The 20302-nt window shown below is 39.6% G+C and overlaps 2 protein-coding genes across 3 annotated transcripts in view; one reads left to right on the top strand and one right to left on the bottom strand.

Moving 5' to 3' along the window:
* Positions 1–20302, top strand: part of ralgps2 (Ral GEF with PH domain and SH3 binding motif 2) — a 70631-nt gene that overhangs the window by 40156 nt on the left and 10173 nt on the right. For both annotated transcript variants that reach the window (XM_086161294.1, XM_086161291.1), the window contains exon 10: positions 19078–19215. In XM_086161294.1, coding sequence (XP_086017420.1) covers positions 19078–19215 — 138 coding nt within the window. The remainder of the gene's footprint in view (positions 1–19077; positions 19216–20302) is intronic.
* On the bottom strand, positions 1452–16820 carry angptl1a (angiopoietin-like 1a). The gene is made up of 6 exons (XM_086161295.1): positions 16476–16820; positions 8009–8266; positions 7264–7878; positions 4566–4759; positions 3004–3274; positions 1452–2907 (listed from the first exon to the last, which is right to left on the bottom strand). The coding sequence occupies exons 2-6, from the start codon at positions 8196–8198 to the stop codon at positions 2720–2722; spliced, it is 1458 nt and encodes a 485-aa protein (XP_086017421.1). The 5' UTR covers positions 8199–8266; positions 16476–16820; the 3' UTR covers positions 1452–2719.

The following is a 20302-nucleotide window of genomic DNA, read 5'->3' as shown; positions in this document are numbered from 1 at the left end:
AAGTTTGAGCATCCCTGAAGAGCAAAACTTGTGGTGGTTTGCGTCTTCATCAGGTATTCCCCACTGTGTAAGGGAGTAAACGTATTTACACGATGAGGATTCTTTTCCTCTTTAGGGTGCAAACGGCAAGGTTCCTTGTTACAGATTACATTTCAGTGTAAGACCTTGTTCAAAGTCCACTCAGACAAGGTGTTGTGGTTATGGCAAGCTAATTTCAATTTATCCTATTTTCTATGAAGTTCTACGAACCTATAAATACCTCTCTTTTAGCAGTTTACAAAAAAGTGGTAATGAGATGTCCTTTTTTGTAGTTATCTCATGGATTAGTCACTGAGTCATTTATTGCCCGTTTTTCTCTTTTCTTCCTTGCTCTGTTTCTCAAACAACAGATGTGTGGAACATCATTTTGTCACACTTGCATAAAGCATCCAAGGTTCTTTTCAGTGAGAACAAACACATAAATCATTGAGAAATTGTAAAATTTCTTAGTCCTGGCCTTGAATATTTATACCATGGCTCTACTGGATTACATCAGACAGGAATCCCCTTATGAGTTGGAAAACAATTTTGCTGCTATGGTTTTCTGTTTTTCTGTTCTTGTTTTGATTTGATGATGATGTTCTTTGCGGTCTTAATTTCTTTTCCGCCATTAGACTCATATCATAGCTACCGAGAGCCAGAGTAAAATATTATGAGCAATGGTAGGCTAAGTGTTTAAGCAAAATTTATGTAATGAAAATGTTACATTTTGAAGTTTTAACTCTTCACACAGCCATATTGTTAATATGTGCACGCCTGCATGTACACACTCATGCATATGTTAGTGCTGGGTTGGCTGAAAGTCTTTTTTTTTTTTTTTTTTTTAATATTCTCTTTCTATATGTGTGTGTGTGCGTGGTGGGGGGGGTAGCCTCCTGTGCATGTATGTGTGTGTTCCCTGTCATTAGGCTTGGCGGCTTGGCAGGCACAGCCTTTCGGTCTGTGGTCACCACAGGAAAAGTCTGTTGAATGCTGAGATTAACTTGTTGCTGTTCAAAAGCCAATCATGTAAAGACAAACAAGCCTGCAGAAATGTATGGCTCCAGTGTGACAAGACACACCCTGCCCTAATCCCTTGGGCCAAAAGTACTGTTGTTTAGTTTCAGAAGTGCCCACAATGAAGCTCTTCAATGTTTTGACAGTATTCATCCATTTACCTACATTTGGTAGTAGAGGGTAAAATGTAGCTTATTCACAACTTTTGGGTTCATTCTAAGGAGGAAATATTACATGTTCATGTATTACATCCAATTTTAGAAACACTTCAATGTGTTTTTCCTCTGAGAATCACAGTGGGTTTATTTGCAGTTCCTTTTTGTGATCACAATATTTTTACTGTACTTTTTTGTTTTGTTTACCAAAAACTTAAACATTGTTTTCTTGGAGTTAAGAGTAAATGACAGATCTGTATAGACAAAGGAATTTAATTTTCCAAAAACAATGAAAAGTTGCAATGCATGTCACCTTCGCTCCATTCATCCAGGCATCCTCTCTGGCTGTTGATCTCGTCTCTGATCAAGGGTTGCAACAGTACGAGTTTTTCGAGGTTAAAATGTCTTAAAAATATTGTGTTCATTAACATGACACAGTATTCTCTCTGAAGTATTGTAGATCAAAGACCTAATTTAAACTTGAACCCCTTTTCTAAAATAAATGAGAGGTACAAATGAAAGTGAATATTCTGTCTTAGCTTGCATTTTCTCGATTGTCTTAATGTGTCTTTTATTATAATTGTAAAGGTTTAGACCACAGTATACCCTGAGCCCAGTGTACTGTTGCAGCCCTATTCTGGTAATTTGGCTTTAAAATTAGAAAAATCTATTACAACTTTACAATTACAAGGCTAAGTATAAAATGGGCATGACTATAACTTCTATAAATACAGTGATAAATAACAAAAGAATGGCAGAATGAAAACACTGCGAACATTTGGCCTGAGTAGATTCACACCTCTTAAATTAACTATGACAAGGATATTTACATACTAAAGCCAGCTCAGCCTTATGTGTTTCTGGCAAGCACATTGTTGTAGTAGTTCATTTCTGCTGGGGTTTAGGGAAACCCCAGAAGTCCACAGAGCCCCAGAGAAATATAATACAAAACAATCAAGTACTGTGAGCGACAACACTTGCTACTTAAATGACCTTAAGATCAAACATTCCCAAATTTCCACTTGTCCTTTATGTGGGAGGTGTTACTTTCAATAAGTGACCATTAGCTGCTCAGAAGAAATCTCATGTCTTTACTAAATTATCATTTCCCTTTATTACATACATACTTCCAACAATAGTGAATAGAATAGGACGCTTGAGAGTAATACTCAAGAGAGAGCAGAGGAAAGGGGTGGATTGGTGCTGGTGAATTGCTTTGCTGACCCCTGAGGGGAACGGCCGAAAGTAAAAAGAAGAAGGCTTGAGAGAAATATTGAATTTTCCCAGGGAGCTTGCTAGACAGTCTTAAAGGCAGAGCAAGGCATTTGCTCATAAAATGCAATGGCAACAGTCTTCATCTCAACCGAGGAGCCATCCGCTGCGGAGTCAGTATTGTCATACAATTTTCCCATCATCTCTTCCTCCTCCATGATGGAAGGATTTCCTCATCTTTCTTTATGTGTTGATACCAATAAGGAATGAGACTCGCGCTTATAATGGTCTTCTGAAGGGAACCACGCTCTGCAGTTTCAGTCAATCGGTCGAATCATCAGGCGTACTGACTTCAGGGAATAGAAACCACCTCCATATTCTGCCCAGAAGATTCCATCCTGAAATTTGCTGCGATAAACTCCGCCGCTATACCATACGCCATTCAGGTTGGTCTGGCCACAAGCATTGTACCACCAGCCACCCTTATGAAAGTGGGCGCAATTACCTGACAGATAGAGGAACAAAGTGGGAGAAAATCAGATCAATGAAAAGCTTCTATCTGAAGCTAAGTTTACTTTGAATTAAACCTTGTAACCCTTACCAGAAAAGGCATCTTTATCACGATCAAGGGTGGTGAATTGTTTTCCATTGTGGCTGCTGAAGGAATCACCAGCATTTCCTTGGTAGGTGCCGAGCCTCAGACGATAACCTTCACTTTCTGACTCAAGGTGAAAGCTGCTATACTCAGCATACACCTTCTTTCCTGTCCAGTCCTCAAGCTCCACCATCAGCTTATAGTCTCCCTGTTTCCCCAAGTTGTAGATATTGTCAAGGCCAAGCCAGTGCTCCCCGTCAATGTTTCCAAAGCCTTTCTGTAGGGAGACACACACCATAGTAGTTTTGTTACTTATTTTAATCATGTTCTACATTTAAATGGTAATTGTAGTAGAGTGCAAACCAGCACAATGCAATATGGACCTGAGAGTGAATACAGAAGCTAAAAAAATATGCTCTTTTACTCCATGGTCTTTGGTGCCAAAAAACACAAACCATAAAGCATGGTGAGTTTAATCTTTATGCAAGATACCATAATAGGTTCTGATGCCTAAAATAATGTTGAATTGATAAATGGTCAAATTTGTCATCTGTGGTTTTTCACATATGATTTCAATGGCACAGGCAGTGATTATTTAGAAATGGTTGGATGGAAAGTTAGATACATTTGCCCCCAAACTAAACAGTGTTCAATTGAAAATGTATTTTGGGGGAATTTTGTCTTTCACAGAAGAAAAAAAGAATAGTAGACCACACATGTTTGACAGACTGTGCATCCATGTCAACTTTTATCTGATTTGTGACATCTTTTTTCCTTGGTCAGTGTCTGTCACTCTTACTTGCTCGATAATTGTGAAGTTGCATAATGCTGGAGCAAAGGAAGAAAAAGATATAGAGAATAAGCTTGAGATTGAAAGTAAAGTTACATTTCCTTCTCAGCCAGCCAGTGCTCGCTGATTGCATGTATCTGTGTGTCGGTTCCTGGCTGCAGTCCCTGGCTGGGATTTCAATCCATCATTAAGCTGTTTGGAACAGCTGCTTACTCTGTGGCCTCTAAATGAACTGCTAACTGTAGGTCATGTAAATCTGGTGTGACTAAGGTTCCTTCTCATGCTACAAGTTAATTTTACTATTTATTGATTTACTTTTTGTTGCCGTTTTCTGGTTGCAATCAACTTCAGGCTTGACAGCTGTCTCATGAAACATAATAGTCAGGGTTCAATCTTCATCCAGCATGCAGTGTTCTCAAGTCAACTTTGTTCAGTAAATGTGTTTTTTTTTTTTTTTTTTTTTTGAAGACAAGACATTGTCATTTCAAAAAGCGTTGTTGCCCTGTATGTAACGTCTAGTCAGAACTCCTATTCTGGAGATGTTGAACTATGCTGACAGTCACAATTACAAATAGTTTTATGAATTAAGTGAATGACAGCGGACGGTTAATGAATATAGATATAGTAAAATCAAGGATAAAATACTCCTCTTTGCTTGACTATGAATTCAGGTGCAGACAAGAGCTTCAGAATTTGAATCTATTGAATATGAACTGAGTTACAGGCTGAACCTGCTCTTACCCTCAATTCTGTATTACTGTATGTGAATGGTACTTACTTTGTAGTTTTCCCAGTTCCGAAAGAAATTAACTGAGCCATCTCTCCTCCTTTGCAACACTGTCCATCCACCATTGTCAAGACCATGTTCACACCAGGCTTGGATGAGCCTGTCAGTGCCATCTGCCTTAAGCAGGTAAATCCCACTGGTGGTGTGACCTGCTTGCCTCACTTGATAGCAGTCCTTGAAGGGTCCTGAGGGTTAAAAATTAATTTTAGGCAAATTAGGGAGATAAAATGTATTGACTGTGAGGAAAAAAAAACATTAATAATTAACTTATTCAGTTAATTCCCCCTTGAAGCGGATGTTTTTTCAATAACTTATGGCTCCTATAACATCACAATTAACTATACACAGTGTATTTACAAAACATAAGCGCCAAAATGAGGTTAGAACATAGCTCTCCCACCACACACACTTTATACCTCAAGACTTGAAATGTTTCTGACATGTTATAAGGATTAGAATAAGTGCCCCGATTAAAGACATGTTTTTCACTTGTTTCACTATTGAATTCTCACGGGTCCTAACATCAGAATATTGAATGGTAATTCCATTTAAAGCTCAGTCGCCTTTCTTTATACATGCTAAAGTCATCATCATCAGCAACATTCTGGGGTCGGGTAATATTGTGCAAGAGATGAAGAAGGAGAAAGAAAGAAAATATTGTCTGCTTAAATCTCATTTTGTGGGAGAAATTATTGTGGCTACCTTGTAAAACATTTTATTTTGCTCTGGCCATCAAAGCTTCCTGTAATCTAGAGTTAGCAAACATGCCTCTTCTACAACCTTAAACTCGCTGCCCAGAAAGATGAAGCTTGTTAACTCTTTATTTTCTCTTTTGTTAGTACCATAACCACAATGAACATATGCATTCTGTGTGGGCCTTCAGGGTTTATAAGTTTTCGAAAATGACTTTGTCAATTGAGTATGGGAGTACATGGAGGAACGGCGTAAAGCCCAGGCGTTGATATTTAAACCTCCTTCTTGTGATCACATATACTTTCTAAAGACCTCTCTGTGATGATGCTCTCCAGTGATTTCAAAACAAATTTATTGACCTCCATTGAAAAATATGATCCAGGCCTGTATTTCAGTCATTTCTCCTGATAATTAACAAACCTAGGCTGTCATGGATGTAAGCTTTATTTCACCAACAGACAGAGAAATTATATTCTGTAAGTATCTCCTCAGCAGCCTGAATTTATTAGCAAAAATATGGACAAGACATTTTAAACTGAAAGGTAACTGAATTTGAATCGTCAATTTCAATAACCTCTGATTTACTAATTCCACTACTAAAGATATTGGTCAACAGGTGTTTGACAAATAGTAAAACAGTACTATGCACAGTTATGAATCTTTTTGAGAAGAATCATACCTGTTTGTAAAGTGTTTAGCTATACTTGGGCAAATCTTGCCAGTTCGCCTCCCCACATTCTACCACTTCTTCCATGTTCTTGCATTTTCAATAATCTTTGCATGAACATGTCAAAGTTGATCCTATCACAAGCGGACTGGACAAGCATGAGTACCATTAAGACGTTGGAATTCAGCCACGTTTTCTAGCTGGTCTAAATGTAAACTTTTCACACTGAGGGACCTGTAGCTCACTTTGGTACATGCAAGAGCTCACAGTGCAGAATTCCTTCAGGTAATTACTATATTAAAAATATAGCAAAGTAGATATATTCTCTGTCTAACAATCCAAATAGTCCATGTCACTTTAATGAAAAGTATTATTTTCTGTGCAACAGATTTTAAATTACCCTCTTGCTCATCACCAGCTATTCACTTATTTTATAGCCTTTGCTGTCAACAGTAGTATACAGCAGGAAATGCAGGAGAATTGAATTGCCTCATCCTGTTCCAATTCAATTAGTTTTTCTTTACAAATTGTTAATATTTACTAGCAATGCAGCAAGGAGCAAAATGTAGTTGCAATAGTTTTTTTTAAAGCAACATTCGAATTCCAGTTCCTCTCCTCCTTGGATAACATATACTAAATGGTAAAGGCAACTGGCTTACCATTGTGGCAAACAGGGACTTACTAGCTGCTTATTAGTGATGGACCATGCTAAGTGTTGAGAGATTATATGTTTTTAGTGTCCAATTTAATTTCGAATCATTAAATTACTCCCCACATCGTAATCTAATGTTTATTTTTTGGCCTTTTTATTCTTTATCTTTTATGTATGAACATGTAACTTGCGAATCTGAGTCTGCGACAACTCCTGGGTTAGTATTATCACCAGCCATAATACAACAGCCTTTTCAGAACACATTCAAACCCTAATATTTGTATCAGTTTTTTTCAAGTAGCCTTGAAGCTCTGCCTTTTGTTGAGGGACACCCCTCTTCTCATCTCTTTAATTTGAACACCCTCAAAGACTGGCCAGGGACCAGAGTTTTACAGCAAAAATATATTTCCGTAACCTAAATCCTACTAATTAAGTACATATGCTCAATAGAGCAGCCAATTGGGATTTATTGGAATGCATGATTTCACTGGCTCTTGAAATCCAAGAATGAACCAATTCTGCCTCACTTATACCAATTGTTGCGAGAAATTACATTTTAATGGCAGTCTACTTAAAACCGTAAACAGTCGTGAAATTATTAAGCGTATTTTGTTGGGCTTGGAAAGCACTTACATCAGAAAGTATTGCTTTCAGTCACTGTTGACTGTGATACATACCGTCTGAGGTGAGCGTTCCCTGTGGTGGGGGAGGCACAAACGGGCTTGCAGTGGGGGAGTTCATACGTGATCCTCGTGAAAAGGGACGGTTGTTATGGTCCCTCTGTATTTCATTGGTGAACCGGCTGTTTACTGGTATGTTCTGTGGTACCACCTGAACCAGTGGGGGGACTGCAGGGAGCTCACTGCGTCCCAGGGTCCTCAGACACTGTTCCTCCAGTGCAGAGATGAGAATGGACTGATTGTTGACCACCCCGGCCATTATAGCAAAGCGAGCCTCCAGTTCCTTGTACCTTGAAGCTAGGCGCATCATCTCAGAGGTCACATTGAGGACACGGTTCTCAAGCTGTGCCAGCTCGAGAGAGTTGTCTCTTTTTCGGATGATTTCATGCAACAGCTGCATATAGAGTTGCGTCACTCTAGAGTTCATGTTTCTACTTTCTTTCCTCAACAGTTTCATCTCATTCACCAAGTTACCGTCTACATCTACCACCAGCTGCAGAGTCTCAATCTCACGCCGCTGTTTGTTCAGCACCTCACGCATATCTGCAATGTCCATACGGGTCACTCTGTCCTTGTCTGGCTCGGGGCCACTGGTTCTGGCACAGATTGGACCTGGCAACAGATAACAGTTATTCAACCACAAGGGTGTTTATATTTGTCAAGGCAGGCGATGGTGAAATCATGGACTACTTATGACAACCATATAATGAAACGGATATCATGACTGATAATTTTGTCCAACCTGTTATTTTTTGCTCAGGTACTAAGAAGGTATAGGAACACTTTTTGGCATCAGGATCCAGAGTAGCTCTTTTATGTCTGTGGAATGATGCATCTTTGGTCCTCTGTGCTTCCCTGGAGCTCATGCAGTGACTCTCATCCCAGAGGGAGAGGCAGAGAAGGGCACACAAGCTCCAGATCAGCCCTTGCATTGCTGCTGGCAGCTCAGATAGATTGATGGACAGCTTTTAGTGGTACCTCCAGGTCCCTCCAGGCCTCCCTGCAAGAACACAAGGCCTTTAGAAGTCACTCCTTTAAAACAGCCTCTTTGTTTACGAAGGCTCACAAATGGAATGCAAACAGCTGCTGTGTTGATTGCGTGTTTTTTCAAGACTGAGGTAATTACTACCAAAAGCTTTTAACGAAATGCTTGTCAGCTCTTTTCAAATGTCCTAAGACAATGTGTGCTGGCCTAGAAAAGGTGGTCAGTGTGCAGCGGTATCATTGTTTGTTTATGGGTCCACATAGTTTTGTTTCTGTAGAAAGACTGAAAGAACATATTTGATGTCCAGCCAACAGGAAGAGGCCTGCTTTTTGTCTGTGTTAAATTCCCTACTGACAGATATGCTGTTTATCTGTTGGGGATCTCATTTCATGCTGGACTGTTTGCTACCTATACATGTATCTTTTCATGAATACTATATGCCCTAATATAGTTTTCAACCATACCCATTTTTTGAAAATTCCTGCTGGTGCAATCTAAGTATTACACATTTTTATTCACATACTCAAAAAAGATGTACTGCCTTTAAAATAGACTTCCTCTGTTGCTCACCAGTCAATGCATGCTGCACCTGGTCAGCCTATATCGCCATACATTTCAACAGGGATCCTTTGATTCTTGAAATTTTCTCTTTATATTTTTTCTTGCCCAAACAAAGGCAAGAGCACAATATGTGTGGGGTTTCCTCCCTCCCAGCTATTTCCAGTGCTTACTTCTGACACGTTCACCTTGTTCTCATCTCTGTTGGGTCTAATTCTGTTTCTCATCAATGGATGACAAGCACAGACACAGTCAGATACAGATGTACACGCTGTCCCGGGCTCATGCAAGCCCAAAGCTGTCTAGTCTTTCTAATCCACTTCATCACTCTTATATGAGCCTTAACTCAGTGCCACTTCATTAAGTTCTAACTCCTGACACTCGGGCACCATGCATCTCTTATATGATGCCATTGTGGTTCTTCTGGAATTATGTCTAATATTTCACTTGGAACGAAGGGTCAGGATTACAGTGAATGCTGTGTATCTGTTACACGTGTGTATGCTCACAGTATTTTTTAAAGTTAATACCCAATGGTATGATGGAATACCATGTGTGCATGTCTATTCAGAGAAATTCATTTTCAAGGTTGTGTGTTTTTCCAGACGCTTGTGTCTGACAGCATAACCAGGTATTGCAGCCTTGCGAATCATACTGGAGAACCCTAATGACTTTCACAGTTGCATCAGCATTATCAGTTCTTAAATACACGTACCCTGCCAAGGTTTTCACTGTTAGTTTACAGACATTTACATTTAGAGCTGCACAGAATTGGCAACTTCGACTTGATTCAAGTCTTTCTGTCAAGATCAGATTTATCAGTGATGACTTTGACGTGGATGATCAAGAATCTTCAGAGACTTGGGCACCTCTTGTATACCAAAGTAACTTAACTATGAAATTCCTTATACCCGATCGTTAAAGTAATTCAGCTGTTTTGTACACTGATAGACAGAAAACAGTTTGAACATAGACAGTCCATTCTTAAACATGGAAGTGTTTATTTCTGAGGGTTTGTGTGTCAGCATGAACGATCACGGTTCCTTTGAATGATTCAGTGTTTTATTTAGCTGAAACTACAATGTGAAGTCCCTCAGTTGAAGAACGAGGGTAGTTTAATCAATCGGATTAGCCAAAAGTGGAGTAGAGCTGGCCTGTGTGACCCTACAGTCACTAAACAATGGTGGGAGAAGAGGGCAGGCTGGAAGATTTAAAGAGAATGTACAGACAAAGGTGAATTAAAATTACAAGGTGCTACGAATGGCTTTAACTGGGTCATGGCCCTTTTCCCTTCCTGACTGGGCTGCATGGACAAAACAGGAGCCAGAACTTCTCATTGATCTAATACTACTGTTCGCCTTTTTGACAGATTTGTGCTCTTTTCTCAGGATGTTTTTCCCATATAATTACTTTCTTGTATGTCGAAACCCCTCTTCTGTTTGAATGTTTTGCTTTTTTTCTGAAGCCCTCCCACTTTTGTTTGGTTTTTGGTAGCTAAATCACTCAAGCAAGGCATTTCAGAGAGATCTGAAAGCAAATGTCATTTGGAATGACAAATTGGAAAACATTGGGAAACAATTTTCCCCCAAATGATTATAGTATTTTATCGATTATTTTTTGGATTATCCAATGCGATAAATAGCTTTTAGATTCCCTGTGAAGCCAGAGGAACATTGCAGAAAAAAGTAGGTGTAGTAGGCGTCTGACTCCGTCTACTATTTTGGCAACAGTGTAGGCTTCAAAAGTCTTCCTTTGTGTACTGCTGGGTCTCCCTCCCCCCACTCCTATTGGTTATTAACAGTCCTCACGCTCTGTCACTCTCTGTGTCTTTCTCTTCTGTGGCTTAAGGTAATTTATATCCATGGCTGTTATAGAAACAGTGACAGACCGTGCTCACGTGTAAATTACTTCCTTTGCCCTTAAACAACACTAATTTTGTCCCAACTGTAAATCATTTTCAATTAGACATGACATCATAATTTAAGGTTTCAGGTTGTTAAAGTGTCATTTTCTGATTTCAAACTTGCAACTGTTACTTACCTAATCCTGTTGCTTATTTTATTATTACCTACCCCAAAGAAATTTCAAAAGCCTTCACTTTTCAGGAAATGATTCAAAATATTCCATATTGCTTTATATCTTAATCGTGTTGTTTTATTCGTTTGGCACTTAAATTTTTAATGGAGGCGACTATGAGGTTTTGACAACAGTTCAAAGGCCAAATTTTTTATCAGTGTTTATGGGCATCATTTCACTAAACTTTGTTGAAAAAGGAATCAAGAAAGAATATTGTAAATGTTGTGGCCAATTAATTAAACAGTAATAGAAACTGTCATTTTTTTTTCCAAATGAACCTTGGCAGAGTTATGTGGTCTACAAAGTGCTCTTCGGACCATTTTGTTTATGGTGTCATTAGAGGTTAAGACTCTTCTGTTTGAGAGGAACAACTCTGCTGGGTTGTACTGAATGCATCTCTTTGTCTTAACAATGACGTATGTGTTTTTCTGAAGCCCTGGGTTTGTTTGAATTCCTCTCAAATAATTGAAGACTATGATGGCCTGATGACAGCTTACTGGACTGCCCTATGTTCATAGGGCTCCTTTTTATGACATATGCGTGCACACACTAGCACACACTCAATTATTGCCTTGATAAAGCTGTGTAACTAACTTTAGTGGGATCTTGTGATTGTTCGAGAATGAGCTTTTTTGTAAACAAATGATAATTGTTTGTAATATGGGGGCAAATAATCCTGCAACCCTGTGTGACGGAGGAAATGGCCAAATAACACATTAGGCAAGACAACTGCTTACATTTTTACAAGACAGGAAAATATTATTTTGCCTCTTAAGTTTACGGCGTAAATAGTGACAGGCAACCATATGTCAGTCTTTTGGCCAGAGAATATGTTGAATGCGTTGTCAAAGATCTTGTTTAAACACAAATACATAAGCCAAAGCAAACAGCCTGTCAATGAACTGTTTAAAAAAGATTGACCCCTGGAAAGACTGACTGGATGAATTTGAGAAATGTGCTAATTTTAGGCCTATTATCATTAGCAGTTATATCGGTAGATTTCACAAATGGGGTAATACAAGAGTAACAACAGATGACAAGAAATAGATGGTTGAAATACTGAGCTTAGATTGTCTCAATACCAAAGTTAAAATTTTTTGTTTTACCCCACAATCAAGTTCTGAACACAAGATCACCAAAAACAACGTGGCATTGTATAGAAATAACTTCATTCGTCATATTCAGTTATACATGCAGCACAACTCCAGTTGAATTTGACCACTGCATTAAACCCATCATAGATGAACAATGAGCAAAAGGTCGCCACCTAGTCAGGTGGCACAGTTGAGTGGCTTGCTCAAGAACACTTAGGCAGGCTAGGGGAAGCACAGGAATCAACCCAGGAATGATCAGCTCCAAGGTCATGAAAATGTACTTCCACTAGCTATCCATTTCATTCATAATTTTGGGTAAAGCAAATATTACTATATATTTTACCCAACAATATAACAGTCAAGGCAGAAAAATCAAACTTTAGAGTTTTTGTCTTTACTGGTACATTGTGCTCACACTGGAAAAAGACACATGGAATATGGTTAATGATGAAGGGCCAATTCAGTTGTACGTTGTAATCTGTATACATAAAGTCAAGGTCGGTGTCCCTCCTGCTGTTCGAGACATTGATATGTTTTTGAATATCTTGGCTTGCAACCAGTCTCCCTGCAAGGGACAATAGAGATGCTTGAATCATATATTTTTCCCAGACTTGATGTCTTGTGTGTTTAATTTCAGCAAACAGGGGAATGATGTTTGTTATTTTTTGCAGTGTTCCTCAGAATCCCATCTGTTCATCAATTTTGCCAACTTACAGAACCACCATACCTTAAAATCACCAATATAGTCATCAGTTACTACAGAAAAAAAGGGATGAGTGATGTGGATGAGAGGATGTGTAGTGCAAGGGAGGACCCCACAATAATAAACAACTGTACTGCTCAACATGTAGAGCTTGGCCCGCTCCAAACCACAAACTCCTTCCAGCCTTTCATTTATACACCAAGTCACTAGCCACTGTTTCGTCACCAGGGCTGAGTTACATGACCGCACATTCACTCTATCCCTCAAAAGAATTAAATTGTCAAGCCTTCCTATAGAGTCATGAGCAGAAACGTTTTAGTAACCTGTCTTAAAAAGAAATTTGGGGCTGAAAAACTGAGGGAGGCACTAACAAGGATGTGAGTTTATTGACATCTCCTGCTATGATGCATGGCAGTTGACATTTTGAAACAAGTAAAGAAAAACAAAGAAACAATAATAAATACACTTATTAGGACTGCATGAAGAAAACAACACAACAAAACATTTGAACTCTTAAAACGATTGGCATGCTTTGGTTGTGTATGTAAGATCCTATTAACAATGCTTTACTAAAAATGAGATATGTGTTTGAAAATGATGATATTTTACATCAAGCGGTGTGATTCTGAATACATTAGTCAGTACCACTAAAGACTCCTAAAGGGGCTGTCACCTTCAACTTTCTAGCTACTGAGGTGTCTCCTTTCATGATACATATTACTCAGGAGGGGGCCCCCGAAATCTATGAGGCCCAACAGCCCCCATCTGTTTTCCTTTTTCTGTTGTGAAACTCTAAACATGTTGGTTGATGTTTGGGTCAAAGGTCTATATGTGAGATTAGGGTGCAGTCCCACCCCTTCTCAAGCTCGCCCCCACTCATCTGCTCTTGCAATCAATTGGTCTTTGTGGAAAAATTATCCCCCTCCTCCTTTTTTTTCGCACACTACTCAGACTAAAATGCACAAACATTCACATCTCTCGTTTGGGGGAACCTACAGGGACAGAGTTCATATAAGGCCCACTCTTTCCTTAGTCACACGTCATCACGACAATGGCTCTTAAGTCTTCAATTACCCCCTCCCTCATGTACCAAAGTCTTACCACAAACATCCTCATCTTAGTATACTTTTGAACATACTATAATGTGCAGTCATGCATATGGGTAATATTTCTTTCATAAAAATTCTGACATTGATTTCATATTGAACCAACTTTTACCGTAGTAATTTAACAGCCTAGCTGCATCTTTGCCCATTCAGGTGGGCTTCCTCTTTGATTGAATGAACATGGTTAAGCGACACCTGGAATTTGCATCTGCAGCAGCTTGGATTTCTTGCAGTTTCATTAGAGAAGAGCTGGAGGGGGATCAGGGGAGAGTGGAGGTCCAGGAGCAAGGAAAATTAAAATGCTGTGTGGCTGATTTAGGAAACGATTCACAGCCTCTCATGCTTTTTTTTTCTCTTTTGGTTTTCTTTCTACTCTGACTCAGAGCTCACCTTAAGTCCATACCTCAGACTGCACATGTTTTCTATTAGTTGAGTCAACAAGAAAGAACAAATACATTTACACACAGCATGCACACCAACTGACCAATGGGTCTACTTCGGTTGATGCCTCTCCTTCTCTTGTGTGTTTCTTCTGACCCTCTGGATGACCTCTTCCTCCCTATGATGACCTTTCTGTTAAGCTGTGTCTGCGCTTTCATTAGAGGGCTCAAAATGAGCTCCACTGTGTCACAATAAACAAAGATTTCCTAAGAATTTGCCCTCCCCTATACACACGGCATTGTGACGTTCCTCTTCATCTTTCAGGTATAATGTGTCTGAGATTATATCTGTGTACCTGCTTCTATATGAGGCTCACTTTGCTGATAAGATCGGCTGGGTTTTTTTTTTTTTTTTTTCCTTCTGCTGTCTCTATAAAGGCCCTGCACACAGCCTCAAGACAAACTGATTGGCCACATACCCACTGCCCAAAACAGCAGTTTTCAGGTGCTGGTTGAGTGAGCTATCAATCCCCTGCTGGGTTACAATGGTCTTTGACACAAGGGAGGCCCGTAACTTGCTCTGACAGCTTTCTACGCACTGCCTGCTCATTTTTGGCTTATCGGGGGAGTTTTAAAACTTTTAAACAGGAAAGGAATCAGAGGCTTTATATTGTGATTTACAGTCCTGGATGATGGTTAAGAAATTAGTTTAGTAATGGATTGGTATAAAAGACTCATTTCTAGCTTTGTCCCTGGTCTCTACTAAAACACCAGAGTTTCAAGTGAACTTGAGGTCCAATTGCAGCAGCACAGAATGTTCTGGATATTACTCAGACAGCTGCTCCCTCCCTCTCTCTGTCTCTTTTTCAAGTTTCATTCTTTTTTCCAGACTGAGGTATTGGAAGTATTGGTATCGTGATTTATTACTTTATGGAGAAAAAAACAAAAACTAGCAAGCCCAAGAAATGTTTTCTTGGCCTTTGCCATTCTCTCATTTTACTTCAAGCGCAGGCTTTTGGAAGGTGTGTGTGTGTGTGTGTGTGTGTGTGTGTGTGTGTGTCTGCTTGTGTGCGCATGTGTCCAGTACTGTCCTCTGTCTCGTGGTCGTTCACAGATGTGGCTTTAAACTGAGACGAATATTTTCCATGGATCCCACCAGGAGTTCAGAATGTAAGTGAAAACATTTGAAGATAATTGTGAGCCTGTGATACAGAGGCGCACACCACATTGTTGTTATTACAGTTCAAAGCACTCACTATCATGGCATGGTTGTGACCGAAGCATCTTTGTCCATCAGGTCTATTAAGGTGGAGGATTTGGTTCAGCTTGAATTGCATTGTACAATCAATATTCTCCTGTGAAGGGACTTGTGTTCTCTGAAAGCCCAATGCTTTTAAAGGAGCTAACAAACTTTGTGTGTGTGTGTGTGTGTGTGTGTGTGTGTGTGTGTGTGTGTGTGTGTGTGTGTGTGTGTGTGTGTGTGTGTGTGTGTGTGTGTGTGTGTGTGTGTGTGTGTGTGTGTGTGTGTGTGTGTGTGTGTGTGTGTGTGTGTGTGTGTGTGTGTGTGTGTGCGCGCACGTACGTACGTGACCTCAATATGTTCCTGAGCCTATGTGACAAAAGAAATCTCTTAGAGTTTTTGGTAACCCTGATGTTACTGTATTATCTCCTTCCCCCTGTTTAGGGGCAGGATTCAAGTCTTGTTATATAATGGAAAGTGAAAGCAAAGAAAAAATAAACAATGCTGGCTACAGATCTCACATCTCCTCATCCAATCAGATTGTGTTGTAGCTCTGGTGTGGCAATTCTTTACTTCCTATATTTTTACCAATTGTACTCTGTTTTTATGCAGGTGGGGTTTCAGTATCAGAAGAAAAATGTTTTTCACAATTAGAAGATCATATAGACATGAGATTTTTCCCAACTTTTTTCACTTTGTCCTCGAACTTTCCCAATTGTAGCGATTGTTTCAGTCATATCACTCTACGTAAAGGACAAAGCAGCCTGCTTCATAATGCAACCTCACATACCACACTAGATCTCATCTAAGTCACATGTGTTCAATGTGTACACATGATACTGTTCTCAGCATGCTACACACAGTTTGTCAGAGATCCTCAGTAGACTCCAGAGGAAAGCCAAAGAAGCATGGCTAAATGTTTCTGTCTGTAGCTGGAGCTTCAAGTTACGAAACGTTCTAACCTCTCTACCCTCTGAGCCAGAGCTGTTACTGGTGCCTAGATACACACCTTAACAAACACAATCTTGCTTTCAAACACACTCACAACCAAATAGAATGAACTTTACCTTTTTTGTGAGCGGCAATCAGGTTATGTCCTTCAGTTATAGTTGCACGTGTGTGTTGTATTGTGTCTTCACCGAGCTGCAGTGCTCAGGAGTCATCACTCTGTCCTTGTTTCTCCAGTCTTCTGTCTCCACTTTGAAATGCTCCCCACCACTCTCTCCTTCTGTCCTGCAGCTAAAAATCACAATAGAGTGTCTCTTATTTCTTCCCTTCCCTTTCCATATCAAGGCCCGCTTCCCAAAGATCTGCTTCTCTCTGTGAACTCAGCTGTCCTTGAGCTGTGGCTGGAACAAAGTTCAAAAGCTGGCCACTTCATCAGAATGAACTCTGACGACTGATGCCTTGAGTTTTTCCACAAAGGATGGGGGAGACTGGGGGAGGGAGGGAAGAAGGAAGAGAGGGGAGGAGGAGGAGGATAAGGGTGTGGGAGTAGGAGATTGCCCTCTTTTCCTCTGTTTTCTTTGGAGTAGCCCTGCCTACTACTGATGTCACACTGACGAGGGAGAATTGGCAGAAAAATGTGAAAAATTAAGAGTAACAGAGCTGCGTCATTATGTTTCCAATCCTCAACGTGTTGGGATATTTAGAATGCAGAGGTAAAAAAGGAAGACATATCTTAACCCGTTTGTTTTTCAGAACACTGTTTATTAAGTCTATAGTACCCAGCAATGTGCTTTGATTCCATCTTACTTCATTATTTTCATCAGGATGCCCTTGGAAGAACTTCCAAAAGCAGATTTTTAGTTTTTCTTTTTTTTTTTCTCCTCGCTGTCCTCTCCAGCAGTGGGAATTTGATTTTCATGCTGCTGGTGTTTTGAGCAGCTTCCTGTTGCATGTGAGGGAATAGGAGAGAGGCATGCAGATAACAGGGATCTGTGTTCTTATTGAAACAATGTGGCTCTGCTTACCTCTTATCAGCACTGTCATTTGTTTTAATATGTCCAAGTGTGTGTGTCATTGACAGATACTTTTGCTTTGAAATGTGATTCCGTTTTTGACAACTAGCAAAAAGCTGAGGAGTGTGGAGGAGCTTCTAATACTTCGGGAATAGGTCATCATACATGGTACATTTAGCCATGAAGCATCTCCGTGTATGCTAAGCCCAAGTCTTATAAGACACACATCTGTCTGTGGGTGTTCTAGTCAGCATGGATTTGTGTATGACTAACTGTTGTTATCCTTGACATGCTGAAAGAAAAGCAGCAATAACAGCTAAGCCTTCGGGATCCCTCTCTTCCTCTTTTTTTCCCCCATCTTTCACTTTCTACCTTACAGCTGTGTCTCCCTCTCCCAAGGGCTGGTGGCAGCTACTCCTGCCATCAACTTTTCTCTCAGGCTCAGATTCTTGTCAGATAGTGTTGAGTTTGTGGTTTAGGTTGCCAGATCAGATTGACAGTTTCCAATCACAACTTTTAAATCAGCCCACTTCAAAGAAAAAAGTCTAAACCTAAATCTTCACCAAAAGACCACTGTAAAACCACAAAATAAGCCAGGGAAATAGTTTCCTAAGTATTCACAGCACCTAATTCATTAACTAAAGAGAAAAATGTTTAATAAATCATTTTCAATGATTCCCAAAAGACATCTCCACAACTAATGTCTGCAATTATCAAATAATACTTGCTCATGGTGACTGAAGAAAACTTATGCCAATCGTATATTTCTTCAATGAATGTGTTCAAGTTTTACTGTTTAAGGCCACTTTGGTGAAATCCTGTCTAACATGGCAGCACTGTTTGTGGAATCCTGAAGACAAGGTTTGGTCTGTTTGCTGTTCAGGAATGTGTGTATGTACACAGATTTGAGTATACCACATATCCCCGAGAAAGTCGTGGTTGCCATGTCTTTTGTGTGATAACTTCCTACATCTGTACTTAATCTAAGCCACTAGCATGTGAAAGAAATATTGAGCAAAGGAAACAGAAGGAAAGACACATCAGCTCAGTGCTGTGAATCTCCCTTTTTTAAGATGATGGGAAGCTACTCCTGGGTTTGGTTCTAAATGTTAACATTTATGTAAAGAGAGACAAAGGATCTTCGCTCTGTTCCAAGTCTGTCAAAAAGAACCATGGAGCAATGCAGGGATGGCCTTGGGCTGGAAAGGCTGGACAGAGGATATCCACTCCTGTAGATCCAGAGAGAACAGATGAGGCCAGAGAATTAAAAAATCTGCTTGAAATTGAGCAAAGTAAATGCAAGTAATGGACACGCGATGTGTTTTACTTTTTTTTTTTTTTTCTTCTGTGTTGGTCTATTTTGGCCAAGAAGACCCTCAAGAAAATAGGCTGTAATAACCAAGTAGTCTTCACACAGATAGTTGCGTCATGCATTCAATGAAATCTTAATCTTTTGTGTTTTTCTCCTGTTTTGGGTTTCTAAGTTCTGGCTTTTTCACACAAAAAAGGAACCTTTTGAGTTTGGTCATGAATATCTGATTTTCAAATAATGCTTTAGTTAGATCATCCGTGTCCATTTAAGGTTGCTCTAAATACCCTTGACTCCTAGCAGGATGACAGCATGAAGGAAGCGGGCTATGTGTTCTGGGTATGGTACACCATTTTGATCTTTTTTTTTACCTGTTCTTTTATTCTTTTTTCATTCTAGGAATGTTTCTGTCTGACTTGACGTATATTGATTCAGCGTATCCTTCCACGGGCAGCATACTAGAGAACGAACAGAGATCAAATCTAATGAATAACATTCTCCGAATCATATCGGATTTGCAGAGATCCTGCACTTACGGTGGGTATACACACATAAGCACCTTTTCGTTTCAGGACAGTTAATATTGGTTGAAAAGACCAGGAATCTGAATCTTAAATGCAGTATACAAGATCACCGTATACAAGATCTCTTGCAAAGATCTTGACATGAGGGCGATTAACAACTTGCTAAATAAACTTTAATTTTCCAGTTGCAAGAATGGTCACATAACATTGATGAACAGGCATGGAGAAGTCTAGAACCACATATATCAATCAGGACAAAATATATCACCTTTAATAAATAAGAGGAACATAAATCTATAATATGGGCTTAAAGCAACGTAGTCACTGAAGCAAAATATAGGACGGAGGCCTGGTAAAAAAATGGAACACTTTGTGAACATGTGTAAGGACATAACTATATTTGACTCCAAATCCATCTTTGCATTTATCTAAAGCAATGGGTTGCGTAGATGTATTCAAAACAGCACCAAATAACCATTTGGGTGATCTTTGTGCTGCAAACCTGCAAATTTTCAAAGTCCTTCAAGTGAACTGCCATTTCCAGTCAAGTGATAAAACATAATGGAGAGTATAGGCATTTTCACCACAGTGAGGTCCACTGGCTCCTCCGCAAAGAGTGATGCCCTTTATCATGAGAATCACATAGGTCATGTATGCTTTTCATACAGTTTGTTGACCATTCTTTCAGTTCAACCTATTTTCAAGTCGGACGCTCCGACTGAAAAGGGAAGCGCCTTCATTTCACTTAATATCACAAAAAGAATGCGAAGACATCTTGCTGCCTATGCCGGTCCCTGAGGATGACCTGCCTTGTAACTCATCAGGTCATTCATCAGTAGAATATGATCAGTATCTCATCTCGTCATAATTTACTACCCTGCTTACCCTGTGGAGTAATACAAAATGCAAACTAGAGAAAAACATCAAACTAATTCATTTTCTGATGCCATGGATGATTAGACCTCTGCAATTCATCAGCGCACACACTGTGTGCTCTGGTAATCTGTCAGCAAGTTAAAATGTTAAACTTAAGATAGTTTCATCTCTGGCACTATAACCAGTATTTTGTCATTTTTGAAGATTACTCATGGAAATGGCTG

This window comes from Fistularia commersonii, chromosome 16, assembly GCF_037954325.1.
Source record: "Fistularia commersonii isolate RoL2024-O1a breed Wild chromosome 16, RoL_Fcom_v1.0, whole genome shotgun sequence".
Classification (NCBI taxonomy): Eukaryota; Metazoa; Chordata; class Actinopteri; order Syngnathiformes; family Fistulariidae; genus Fistularia; species Fistularia commersonii.
Note: the sequence above shows the minus strand (reverse complement) of the source record. Positions and strands in the feature narration are given on the sequence as shown.

Coding starts and splice junctions, on each gene's coding strand:
- angptl1a (XM_086161295.1), bottom strand. CDS start 8,198: ATGCAAGGGCTGATCTGGAGCTTGTGTGCCCTTCTCTGCCTCTCCCTC. Junction 7,879..8,008: donor ACCTGAGCAAAAAATAACAG/GTTGGACAAAAT, acceptor ATCTGTTGCCAG/GTCCAATCTGTGCCAGAACC. Junction 3,275..4,565: donor GGAACTGGGAAAACTACAAA/GTAAGTACCATT, acceptor GTCTCCCTACAG/AAAGGCTTTGGAAACATTGA.